Raw genomic sequence first — 13391 nt, forward strand, 5'->3', positions numbered from 1 at the left:
TTTATATTCGCGCCGTCCCCAATATAAGAAAGCGACAAGGAGCCCTTGGATTTTGGATTGAATTTTCTGCTATTTCGAAACTGGTTTCACTTGTGCTTGGTTTGAATACTTCTCATCACCCGAGTTAGGCGAGGCTCGATTGTCGAAAATGCTTTCTCATTCCACGCTATTTTATTTTCGCACTTTTTACGTCGCCTGGAAATGCTTCCTTATTCCGACTTTGTGACATCGGGTTTATTAAATTTCGGACACCCCAAAAAAGCATTTTTTATAATTTTTTATATATTAAAGCGTATCAATCAATTTATATTAAAAATATAATATATATTTACATCTCTTTAAGTTAAATATTAATATACGATAAACAGATAACATCTTATAAGAAGCGTCAACCATTCGAATAAGGCGCTCGATATTCCGGCTGTTTAAATACTAATGATTTCTGATCAACAGGGTATTTTCTTTTTCGTTTTAATGGTGAAACTAGCAAAGCGAAAGACAGTCCTGCAATATTTTCGGCCAATAAATCGAGCGTTATTTAAAATTCTTAATTAAAAAATTAACAGCCGGTTTACACTAGACAATTATCAGACAATCAACATAACTTAGATCTAACAACGCGTTTCACGGCTAACGATGCTTAAAAATGTCTACTACAAATTATATAACTATCATCGATCGACGTCGTCACTTTCAACGTCATCGGTGCTTCTCTCGTCTATGCCGTCATTTTGTGATAACGTTGACTTCATAATCCTTGACAGTATTGCGCCAGTCTGAAACATAATGTGGTTACTGTTTTAATTTTTTCGGTTAGGAGAAATCTTAGAACTAAAAAAAAAATCTCAGCTTAGGGAAAACCTTAGAACTCAAATTTTGGCCTGCGGGATTGACCTGCAAAAAAAACTCAACTTAAGGAAAACTCACATTGTTCGGAGGTTTTTGTTGAATGTCTTGCAAAAAAATTTAAAGCCAATTATAAGTAACACCTACAAGGGTTGGGTGTCAAGACATTCTAAGGGAAAACTTAGACCTTTTTTGCGTCAGGAATTGATATCTAACTGGTGTGAAATGTAGTACACGGACAGGGCTGCCAACAAGGATATATTGTTGCCTCGCTCAACCCTGAGTTTTTTACTAGGTTCTGTCAATAGTTGTCATCGTGCCTCGATTTACCGTATTTTTAGTTTCAAAACAATGATCATAAATATTATGAACAAACAAACAACATACCTGATTTTCACGGCTCAAATTCATCTCACGTAATTGATAAATAGTCACGTGACCTTCACAATCTCCAACAAACAAAGCCTATATAAAAACAGTAAAAATAAGGGCCCCTGCTCCTACTCGAACGCCACAACTAAAAGGAAACCACAGAAATTCTAGCGGTTTGGCGGAACCTATACTAATTATAGTCGTGTAGTAGCAATTAAAATTAAGACAGAAACTTCCTTCAATAATGATAAAAAGTTTTTGAATTACCGACTAGCCAAGATTATTTTAAACGAAAACTCCCCTAACAACATAGCCGTGATCTAGGGGGATATATATATCCTTCTAACTCTGAAATAGTGTGAAAAATAGACATTAACCATAGCCTACATATAGTTTTGAAATTACAACCGTCATATATCACCTACTTGGAACAGCAGTCAAAATATCGCATTTTATTGCATTCTAATGGCAAAAAAAACCCTTCTAACTTTCTGCAATAACGTGACAACCATAAAACGCATTGTAAACACAAAGGACTTTTCTTGGCACAAGCTCGCAGAAGAAGTAACAGTTGCAAATTCCTGTGGTCATAAAGAATTATGTAAGTTAACTTTTTGGGACATGAAAGGAAATACTTGGTCAACAAAACAAAATTCACCGAGAAAAAGTCGGCAAATTGTTTAAATGACAAATCACATTGAAAATTTACGGCAGAATAAGTAAGGCTAGGGTACAGTAGGCGTAGTGTGACCCCCCCCGTCCAACACTAACTGGAGATACAGTATTTCTATTTTTATTATAAAGTCTTGTTCAGATAATTTTTTTGACATTTTGTCATTTTGTTCACTATGCAAAGCCTTTTTTAACATTCCATGAAACTTGGTTCGCTTTGGCAAATATAAAATGGACATCGAAGTGTAGGATCAAACGGGGTAGGGGATGAAATACAATTAGGAGTGCGGTGGAAGTGGGTTCACACCATGGTGGGAATGTTCCGCCACGAAGAAGAATTTTCTTAGTTCAGGTTTGCGAAAACTTTCAAATAGATAAAACGGCGCAAATTTTATATCCTAATTTCAATTCATTTGTTCCCACGCGAAATGTTTTAAATCTTGGATAAACGTTTAAACTACACTATGTTATTTAATTTCGTCAGTGAAAAAGCATTTACATTGTTGCCTTAGTTTACCCAAAATCCGGAAAAATAGGATTTTTGATTGATTCGCGCCATATTGGAACTCGGGATACAATAGACTTCATTTATCTCAAACGTTTCCCTGTCTCGACCAAATAGAGGTTAGCATATGTAAAACAGGGAAAAAATTCAATATACTATACCTTCACTTTGCACACATCAAGTTAAACAATTCTCACCTCCGAATTAAGAGCGAACTTGACTGACGTCAGCTTCACCTTTTTTACTGGTAGATTCACTAATAATGGATCCAAACTAAAAAATAGATAGTGTTGTTTGTTTTGAGAAGATTCTGGAGTTATCGTCAGTCTACTGCTGCGTACATTTATCTAAGGATGATGATTATTGGAAACAAAGTTAAACCACAGCAAGGTGACGAAAACGTCCAAGTCCACTTCAACTTCAATATTTCTGTACCTGGCGAAGGAAAAGCTAAATGGACGCCGTGTTGGCACACAAACCTGGGGTAATAGTGTATAAAACTGTCTGAAATATAGACAAAAACGTGGGTGCTTTGCCCCCAGTTTATTTAAGTGACTAAGCTGGGTGCAGTAACAAACGCAATTAAAACGATGCGAATCCAGTGTGATAAAAATATCCTGACTTCGCCGCCGCCACCGCCGCCGCGATGAAAAGGTAAACCAACATATCACACTACTCTCTGTACGTGTGATTTAATAATGAAGCTTCGAAAGTTGTAAACAACTTATCTTCCCGTATTTTCGTGCTTCCTAAATAAAATGCTTAACACTTGCCTCGTTTCACAACAAACGGGCATAATTTGATGTACGATAAAATGGATAAAAAACACAGGCAGATTATCACCGGTTTATTCCTGTGATAGTTATCTATGTTTTATGTTTTCTTCAAGTGGTAACTCTTTATATATGAAAATAAATGCAGAATCGACAAAAAAGGTAAAAATGACAACATAACACAAACACATGACTGAACAAAATACATACGTGCTAACACTTAGGTCCCAGATCTCGATTTGTTGCTCGTTAATGGCAGCAAACATGCTAGCGGATTTCGGCGACCAATCAATATCCACAATACCTTTCTAAACGAAAACCAAAAAAGGTTGTACTTATCACAAAATTCAAACGATCCAAAAAAATATTTCAAAAACACTTTGGTTGACATATCTCTGCGTGTATATATTGCATTTCAACTGTGAAGCACATTGCTGATGTGAAGCAAGAGCTGCTAACGAGTTTAACATATTTACCGTTGATGCTTGGAGAGTTATGATTGGTTGTAGTTTGTCCACGTGCCACAGGCGAACGGACCAATCAGCACTGCAACTTAAAAATGCGTTTTTGTTGAAAGGTGACCAAAGCGTGCGATACACAGAACCCTAAAAGAAGAACAACATTAAAGCGAGTTATTGGTAAAATGCAAATAGCTGTTTCTATCCTTTCGTCCTTCATGAGAATTCAAAGAGAAAACTATCGACATTTGAAATAGAGGGAATCGGTATGAGATAAAAAAATAAAAATCAGGGTTAAATCGCTCTTTTTTTTACCCTACCACATGAAATAAAACGTACATAACTAAAATTCGGAATAATTCTTAGCAGATATAATTAAGTGTAATAAGGCACTAAACTCCTCAAGAAATCCATTCGTGAAGACTGCGCGATATATGAAAAAAATATCTGCCTCTTTGCTTCATTACTAACTTATATATTGTTGAACTACTTTAAGTGCAAAAACTTTTCCGATCGAAACTTTTGCGTATGAGTCAAGATTTTACGAACATTCGTTCGCGAATTGATTTTTTACAAAATTTCGCAAACATTAACTTTCGTGAATAACAAAGAGTTGACCTTAAAAACTTCAAGGATTGAACCTCAAAACGTATTTATTTCATTAGCAATGCATAAAACTGAAATTGGACCATTCTTGCGAACAAAAATTTGCCGTTAACAGTACTATAGTGTAACAGTGTCCTTAAATCACGTCTGCGTCCAATTACAGTTACATAATGACATGTGCAAAACGTTCATACCTTGTGTCCAGAGTAAGTTTCTAAAAACTGTTCATTGTAAGAACATGAACATCGATGAATATGACCCTCCTCCGTTCCAGCGATATATCTAGATAGAGTGAACAAGAGTTAAACCTGGAGAAAAGATTCCGCAAAGATTAAACACAGGTATGGCGATTTTATGCCATTTTAAGTACAAACTTCCAGTACCTCCCCTGACTTGTATCAACTGTTTTGATCATGGACTATACACAACATTTAGCTTAATTAAGGCAGCAGATAATTCTGTAGTAAAAAAGGGTCCAGTAAGTGAGGCATGTTTTTAACTCCTTTTTTTATTGACCCTAAAAATTTTGTATGACTTTCTACAAACCCTTTTCCTAAATTTTTTAAAATTCTTTCACTTTGTAGAAAAGTTGCAGTTAGTTGGCATCGTAAGAACAGATGCCATTTAAAACAGTTTTCTCGCCTTACGGTAAATTTCGAATTGAACTTTGAGCTCACAAAACCAGTTTGAAATAGCACCTGGTTTATACCATATAATTAAACCTCAGTCTTGCCTATGCTCTTAATGCCTATTTTACACTATGCAACGTTACTACTTACATGTTTCCATCAACAGGATGAAAATCGAAACACATCCCGGCAGCGTATCGGGAAATTAAAGCGTCGTTTTTCTTTGCCGCAGCGGCGTCGCTTTTTTTGTCGGCTTGTTTTGATAGGTTGATGCGTTTCAACTTCATCAAGTCTAAAAAAATTGACACACCATTATGTAATTTTCGTCTGCCGGCTAAAAAATTAAGACAGTGCCATCCCGTCATTGACAAATGGCATGAAAACAAACAGGGTTTCCAGCAAAAGTAATTTTTTATTTTCGTGATCAATTAAAATTCCTGTTACTTCTTTTATTTCCTTAATAAATTTAACAAGATTTTAGGTTTTATCAGGTAGCCTTGTGGATTAATCAAAAAGAAATGGCAACTATTTCGAAGAACTTTTCTATTTTCTTGACACATACATTTTGATCCCTCAAGACTTCTTAATACTTTTTCCAAAAAATCTATTTTCAAATTTCCAGACAATTACCTAAACAGCAAGTTTCTTGTAACCCTTTAGTTTAAATTACCTTGATCAACGGACTATTTGCATTCTGTCAAAGCTAACAGTCAGGCAGAAGCACAAACTTTTAGTCTGTAGCCGTAAAACTTGCTAATGTGTTCATGAAAACTTATGAGAAGAAAAAATATGTTGTGAGGTGCCACTCATCCAGCTAAACAAAAAAGTGAAGATGGAGTGCTAAAACATATTTGTTACCCATAAATTCAAAGCCTTTCCTAATCGACCATTGCGTTACACGTCCATCTGCTGATGAGGATATCAAAAGTTCGCCTTTTTCTTCCCCAGTCCCTTTATCTCGCTCAATCCATCGCAACTGCCATACTGGTGCAGCATGCTTTCCTACACTTTCTCTAAAAATAGAACATACAGACAGTTGAAATAAGAAGCGTAACTTGTAAGCTACAAATAAGAAATAAAAAAACGTTCATAAAATTGTTTTAAACTTCTTGTGTTTTTGTGATTTATTCAGTCAGCCTCACTAATTTCAGGGGAAATACCCTGAAATTAGTGAGGCTTACTGCAGGACGGAACACAAAGGCGGTTCTTTGAAATTTCTGCTTAACTAGAGAACAGCCTTGGGTAGCCATAAACTCACCTTATGAACATGAGTTGAATGCTCTACTGACCGAAGCATGGACACTCAAGCATCAGAAAGAAGCAATGACCTTATCGAGAAAAAAGTTCTATTTTGAAAGAGGATCAAAATTTAATGTCCATACAGAACCAAACTAATGACGAGATGCACATTGACATTGGCAGCTGAAACAAAACCCTTGTAGGAAAGCAGCCTTGAAGTATCTCGAAGCAGGGCGATAATGCCAGTCCATGGTAGCATTTATGGTCATGTAGTGGCATACAAAGAGTCGACTATATCTATTAGAGTTTGACAGTAAAATCTGAAAATCAATGCATGGTGTAGACTTAGGATGGGTGCGATTAAGGTCAACAAGTATGGTCAATTCTTACAAATTGTCCAATAAAGGTGCATCAACAGTACTTCGAACATTATACACCGCGATCGTACCATTATACAAACCAACCTATAGAGAGAAAAATATAAAAATATTAAGTTCGTGAAATTAGAGAATGTTCAGTTAGAACATATTATAAACCCACTCTCCATCGCACGTAATAATAACGTAAAAAAAGAACCAAAGGAAAAAAGAAAAATTAATTTTTTTTTCTGAAGTAAGGCAAAGCAGAACAGAATCTATAGTTTTTACTTTTTTTTAAGCTTTAGTAAAAGAAAGTTGTCCTTTTGTTATTTTAAGGGTTTTTTTTGTGAAACATCTCGAAATATCCATAGAAACATCATTACAGAAAGGGGACTTACTGCTAAAAAATTTGGATGAGATGCAGAGAAATCGATAGAAACAATAGCGCTCTTTGTTCTGAACTTTCGCTCAGGAAACTAAACAAAATGTCATAATGTAGAAAGTCAAAAAAAACCCATAATTAGTTGATGATGTTCCTCGAAATAATTTTCACCAACCAGGCTTGAGGTGTTGGAAGGAAAAATAAAAGGCAATATGTATGAACTTAAAAAGTTAAAGAACAAATAAGAAATTTCTTGTTTTAGTTTGCAGGCCTGGTTACCATACATTATAGTAGTTCTTAGCTTCTCTCTCTCAACCACAATGAGAATAAGAATAAGGTATAATTGGCACTGAGAGATGTAGAATAGTGTAACGTAACCATGTGTATTTTATTCTCACACACAAAGTTTTGTAAAAATTTTGTTATAAGGTGCCAATACTTAGTGCAAGTGCCAACACACATTAGGACGTGTTCGTAAACACATAGATATACATAACCAAACCTCTGGGTTCTTAATAGACCATATACAAGCCATTCCTTTCCCATCTGCTGAGAAACCATTTTCACCGTAACCAACACCAAGAAGGTCCTAAATTAAGATAAAGTTCAAATAGAATTCATTTATTATTGTGATAAATGCCTCAATCCACATCTATGACTGATATAAACAAGGCAGACAACTTAATTGTTGTTATTTTCTCACTTTGCAACTTCAGTTTTTACCAGTGTTATTTGCAACGACATATTCAGTCCTTTAGACCTCCTTACGTATTCAGCCCTTGCATAAACAACCCTTATAAGCGAAGATTGAATGATTGTTTCGCATACCGTTTAGTAAACATAAAAAAGTATTCAAAATAAATAGGCAAGACAAGAAAACTGAAAGGTGACTAATTACAGGGTTGTCTTTGTTCCACACCATACAGGTGACAGCAAATCCTCTTGTTTCTAAACATTCATATGACCACAAGCGAGATATATTGGGTCCCAGTTTGGTCTCATTTTCTTCTTCCGTTTCTTCATCAACGGGAGCTCTTGGTGCAACTAAAAAAATGTGTTCGTCTTTTCACAGAAAAAATTAAAGGAAGTGATTAAAGTTGATTTTTGGTATCTTGATTTTACTCCCTACGCTGTTCACACTTACGCAAATTAATTTGGGTGCGCTATTGAGAGTTCATGGAAAGGCAAAAATTTATGAGAGGTTGACCAGTACAGCATATCTAAAAGCACACTTAAAACACTCCATGTATGCTTATTGTAACACATGTACCAATCAATGTAAATGTTACTTTACACAATAAAAATCCTCAATTTGACGATTACTAAAAGTTGTTCAAAATTTGAAAGTCTGTCTAGCTGGAATTACTGTTTACTTATTAAAGCTAACAATGTAAAATGGTTCCAGTGGTTCTATGTATGCCTCTTATATGCTAACATGTAAAACACGTTTCATTATCTTTACCCAGAGTTGTTAGAAGCAAAAATAACTTTGTTTATAAAAAGTTTTCTTTTTGTTTCCCTTTTACATTATTTTAGAAAAAGCAAATAAGAATATTGATAACTTGGTTTTACTCCCTTAGCTACCCTCAGCCTACGCACATATTCACACTCATGCAAATTTATTTTAGTGTGCTATTGATAGTGCACCCACGGCAAATAATAACAAACATTGGTAAAACATACAAACTAAATCCTCAGCTCCTCTGTATGCTACTTGTCGTGTGTGGTATAAATTCTGCACAATGATTCTCTCCAGAATAAATAAGTTGTCCTTCATGCTGTTCAGCTATAAAATAAAAAAACAAATGCATAACTATATCAGAAAAAACAATTCATACACCCCTCTAAAAAATAATACTTGTGTTCTACTTGTTCGTACACAAATAAAAAGTTGTCATACAGAAGCACAAAAATCAAACGCAATATATTTTTATTAAATTGGTGCGACAAATTTTCCACAGGGTAGTAACTAGTTCTTAATAGAAAATTCTCCACCAAGAAACGTTTCTTAAAAAAATGTACGGGATTCTGTCACAATAATGTACAGCTTAGTCATGAACAAGAGAAAGCTGTCTGAAGTAGGCCTAGAAAAATTGATAAATAGATTAAAGATATCTATTTAACTATTTTTTTATATACTTATTACAAAAAATATCAACATATTAACAAGGTAACAAGTCTATTTAACCTCTCTCGCTACGCCCACCAGCTGTAAGTGCAAGACAAGCTGGCAAAAATTACCTTCATAATTTTAGCCAATTGAGCGTTTGTGTCTGACGGTGCCACTGAGCTTCGTTCTGACTCTAAATTGTCAGGATCGGCTGCAACAGATATTGAACTACTTGAGATAAAGCTTGCACTGCTTTCTAAAAATATATGAAAAAATGTGAACTAAAGTAGAGCAAACGTTTTCAAAAACAATGAAATATCCTTCGACTTCCTTATTCGAACTTTTACAAAGTTTTATTGGTTTGTGGCAGCCATAATTCTCTACTAGTCCTGCAAGGGTAACGTCACAAAATTGAATGTTTTCATTATAACCGCTATAACTACTTTTGGTTTCAAATGCGAATGGCAACCCACCGTGGAGTAAAAAACAACAAGATATTTGGCATACTGAAGGATTGTAATCAATTTTAGGGTTTGTAACTATGTCATTACTATGTTCTACTGAACCAAACCAAATTTTATTTCTTTTTCATGTATTTACTTACTTATTTTCTTATGTACAACTAACTTCATGGTGTTCGATTTTAATTTTGTTCCTACATTAATATCTTCTGGCGCTAATCCCCCCCCCCAATATATATAACCACAACTTTTTTATCTTCAACCAATTTTTTTTTTTAAACTGGACTGCAAAATTAGCCATTTTTTAAAATTGACAAGAGAAATATAGCTAATAAAAAATTTTGATGGAATTTAAAATTTTGTATTCTAACCTGTGAGATCAGACTGTGTCAGTTTATTAAATTGACCTGCTCTGGGTGTTGGTACATTTGTCTGTGCGGCTTCTTTATGAAGTGCAGCAGTATGTGAAAATATGTCATCATCAACCGCATCTAAAATGATTTCAGTATCTTTATAATAATACCCAACTTTCTGTCTGTAAGCCAAAGATGGGAGCTAAGAGTACAAGCCGGAAAATTGTCGCAAATTTTCTGATGTGGATTTCCACAGGCTTACGACTAGTTCACACAGAAATGTATAAATATGTAATATTCTGCTAATTTTTTATTGATTAAGCTGGATTTTCACTTCAAATCAAGATCACATTCACTTCTACTTTTATTTCAGAATGGAAACATGGCTACTTTTCATTAATTTCGATTCTCTAATTATTTTCCTCACTAATAAATAGGAACGAATTGATCATTGGCTCATCGATGATATATTTATATATCCAATAAGATTAACTGGACAGAATTAAGTGAAATTATTATTCAAAAAAAAAACCGAACAGGTATTAGAAACTGCATCAAAGACCATTGATAAAACGATAAGAAAATGAGAAAAACAACATTTTTGGATTTTCAATTTTCCCAATTATCAAGAAAACTATAACTCGTAAATTCGTTTTCTTCTTTGTAACATACCTTCTTCAACTTCTTTTTCTTTTTCATTGTAAGTATCGTACAGATCCCATGTTGTGGCCAGACATCCAATGTCCTAAAGAGTGAAAGATTTTTATGCTACTTTTTGGGTAAGTGTGACAGTAAATTTCTTATCACACTTTTACTTGCTTCTTTTTCTTACAAAAAATGCTACACAAGACAAAGCACCATAAAGAATAACATAACAAGTATTACTACTACTAATCAAAAAAAAAAAAGACTTGTTTACCTTTACTTCAACTGGTAGTGTTTGCATTTCTTTTGCTTTCAATGCGTCATTGAAGGTTTGTACACCACGATGTACATACATATCATTGCCTGTCCTGTTTGCACATAGCTAAATTTATAAAATGCAAAACATGCAAAAACAAACAGGATTTACTAAATCAGCATCCAGAATTATTTTGGATAATTATAATCATGTTTTCATTCACACTCTCTCAAATTTGTTATTGTTTAAATAACATGCTGTGTTAAGTATCGGGGGACCGTATTTAATAAAAAAGTTGATTTTTACTACCAGAAGATAATGTGCCTGTCTTGCTACTTGTGTCATTTCCATCTGCCCTAAAATACCCCAATTTATGAATTCTTAGCTACCTGATCATATTTATGGTTTCTTTCTTTAACGTCTTCTACATCGCTACTTGTTGCAACGACGCCGGGAATATCAAGGTGCCATATTGTATCTGTTTCTTCTAACGTGATTGTAACCTGAAATTGTTCATACACTTTCCTTAATAAATTTACACAAAATGGATCCAGTTATTCAGTTTTATCATGTAGTGATTTTAATAAAATTAGGTCGATTTTTTAGGATAGGCTGCAAGAAGACATTAATATACATGCAAGAAAAGAGTTGTTGTTTTATTGTTAGTTTTCAGAGGCTCTAATAGCGAAGTGGTTAGCATAAGCAACAAAAAATTTAGATACCAATTTTTTAAGGTCTGTTGATGTGAGAGCTTCTCTAACTTCGTTTCGCTTTCTTTCAATATCTGAAATGTATGCACACTTTCTAGAGATTGCACATGAAAGCATAGCATTATCACTTTTTTCAAAACAAATTTTCAGATTTAATTAAAAATTCATCTGCAAAATTTTAAAAAATTTTACCAAGTTTAAAAATAAAAAAGGTTCTATATTCAACAATAAGGACAAAAATATTATTCATAAATGCTAGCCTGAAACTTAACCTTTGGTAGACATGGTACAACTTGACTCATAAAAAAACTCATAAAAATAATAACACATTCAGGTAAAATATATTACCTTGCAAACCAGCAAATGTGTGCAAATGACTAGGCTCTGATATTTCGTCTGTGACAGAATCTAGTGACGCTCGTGAGCTACCCATCATTGAACTCATTATGGACCTAAATTTAAAATAGTCAGAATTACTGCTATAAGTTGATGTTGATCCCTCTTACTAATAAATGTCAATCCAACTAAAGCCAATAACTTCCATTTAAGGAAAATAATAATATCAATAATTAAAAATAGATAAACCTAATTTTTTGTATTTCCATAGAACTCATGATCACAAAAACAGTCCTTATGAGTTCTTTGTTTGTTTGCTATGGATAGCAAAAAAAAACTTAGAAGAGATGAGATGTTCAACACGTAGGTAAACAAATAACCAACTTCATTTTTACCAAACAAACATAATTTTTTTGTACGCAGGTTATTGCAAAATATAACCACCAAAAGATGGCCCAAAGTAACACAACTGTGCTGACTAGATAAAAAGTAAAATTACCTGGAAAATCCAGCTGCATAGCTGGCCTGGAAAGTACTTGCACCAAACATGGATTGGTTGAACATTTCTGAAGGCTATACAAATATAAATGAGGTAAGGTAAAGATCACCACCTTGATAAAAAATAATGCTGCAAACAAGACTTCTCACATAAAATTAAACTTACAGTACCAACAGAAGAAGAATCATTAAAGTTGATGACACTTTTACTGTTGTTCTTCCTAAAAAAGTATGTTTTCCTTTTACACAATAATTATAAGTGAGTAGTACTTTCGGTAACTAAAACTTAGATTTTCATGTTTTTCTTCAAGTTTGTCTTGACAGTAAATATGTTAATAAGCAAATAATCTTATCTAATGAGCATCACAAAAAAAATAAGTTTGTATGTATTATGTTGTTTGTTTACTGAATGAAAGAACAATCAGATGTCTCAATCATTAAATATTAAGTATTCACTCTACAAATATGTAAAATTTTCACAGTAAGGAGAGAAAAAACATGGTATATATATGCAATATTGAAGCCTACAGTCTTGGTTTCAGCCCATAGCTGACTTTATAAAAAGTGAACACATTACCCTGAATTTGACTGTGTTGTCAGGTCAGAAGAGAGAAGACTACGTGGAGTAACATCTTGTCCTTTTTCATCAAAAACCTACAATATAAAATAAACATGTTTACAATATACACCGGAGCAATAAACCCCTTGTTTTTTTCACAAAAGATTAAAAGAATTTACTAACACTTAATAAGATAGATAAAAAAGATTCACATTTTTAAATAAATCTCACTTCATACTAACCTGAACTGAAGCTTTTTTTAATGGCACCCTGTCAAGTTTGGAGTCAAACGCTACATTTCTTCGACTCAAGGAAGTGCCAAACATTCCACTGCGTGAGCCAGCATTAGAGCTTCTCCTTCCACTTGTACTTGTTTGCATACTTTTCCTACCTGTCATTCTATTTATTATTACCTTAAATCATAAATATAAAAAATATATATAAAAAATCTAACCATATAAAATATACTTTGTTTGTTGAGTCTGTGATTTTATGCCTCACGTTATTATTATTAACGAAGTCATTGCAGTACACTAATAAAAGTGTAATATTGCAAGACTGCAAGATAGTTTGCTTATATGACACCCTTGGTTATTACAATTCTACATTGTAGTTAAATATG

The 13391-nt window shown here is 33.8% G+C and overlaps 1 protein-coding gene across 1 annotated transcript; it reads right to left on the minus strand.

Moving 5' to 3' along the window:
* Window positions 1-291: 291 nt before the first annotated feature.
* LOC130630487 (dynein axonemal intermediate chain 4-like) lies at window positions 292-13192 on the minus strand. The gene is made up of 24 exons (XM_057444004.1): window positions 13012-13192; window positions 12788-12864; window positions 12377-12431; window positions 12212-12285; window positions 11725-11828; window positions 11389-11450; window positions 11056-11169; window positions 10685-10792; window positions 10438-10510; window positions 9784-9903; window positions 9083-9207; window positions 8525-8627; window positions 7740-7885; window positions 7344-7430; window positions 6858-6935; window positions 6491-6564; window positions 5720-5874; window positions 5012-5153; window positions 4427-4514; window positions 3645-3773; window positions 3379-3476; window positions 2593-2668; window positions 1234-1311; window positions 292-776 (listed from the first exon to the last, which is right to left on the minus strand). The coding sequence occupies exons 1-24, from the start codon at window positions 13165-13167 to the stop codon at window positions 672-674; spliced, it is 2427 nt and encodes an 808-aa protein (XP_057299987.1). The 5' UTR covers window positions 13168-13192; the 3' UTR covers window positions 292-671.
* Between the last annotated feature and the right edge of the window lie 199 nt (window positions 13193-13391).

The sequence above is a fragment of the Hydractinia symbiolongicarpus genome, chromosome 2 (assembly GCF_029227915.1).
Source record: "Hydractinia symbiolongicarpus strain clone_291-10 chromosome 2, HSymV2.1, whole genome shotgun sequence".
Lineage (NCBI taxonomy): Eukaryota > Metazoa > Cnidaria > Hydrozoa > Anthoathecata > Hydractiniidae > Hydractinia > Hydractinia symbiolongicarpus.

Bases quoted from the DNA above. Each gene is read 5' to 3' on its own strand.
- LOC130630487 (XM_057444004.1), bottom strand. From the start codon at position 13,167: ATGACAGGTAGGAAAAGTATGCAAACAAGTACAAGTGGAAGGAGAAGC. The intron at 4,515-5,011 runs GTAAGTAGTAAC...CACTCTATCTAG, and splicing joins CATCCTGTTGATGGAAACAT to ATATATCGCTGGAACGGAGG. The intron at 777-1,233 runs GTATGTTGTTTG...ATTATGTTTCAG, and splicing joins ATTTGAGCCGTGAAAATCAG to ACTGGCGCAATACTGTCAAG.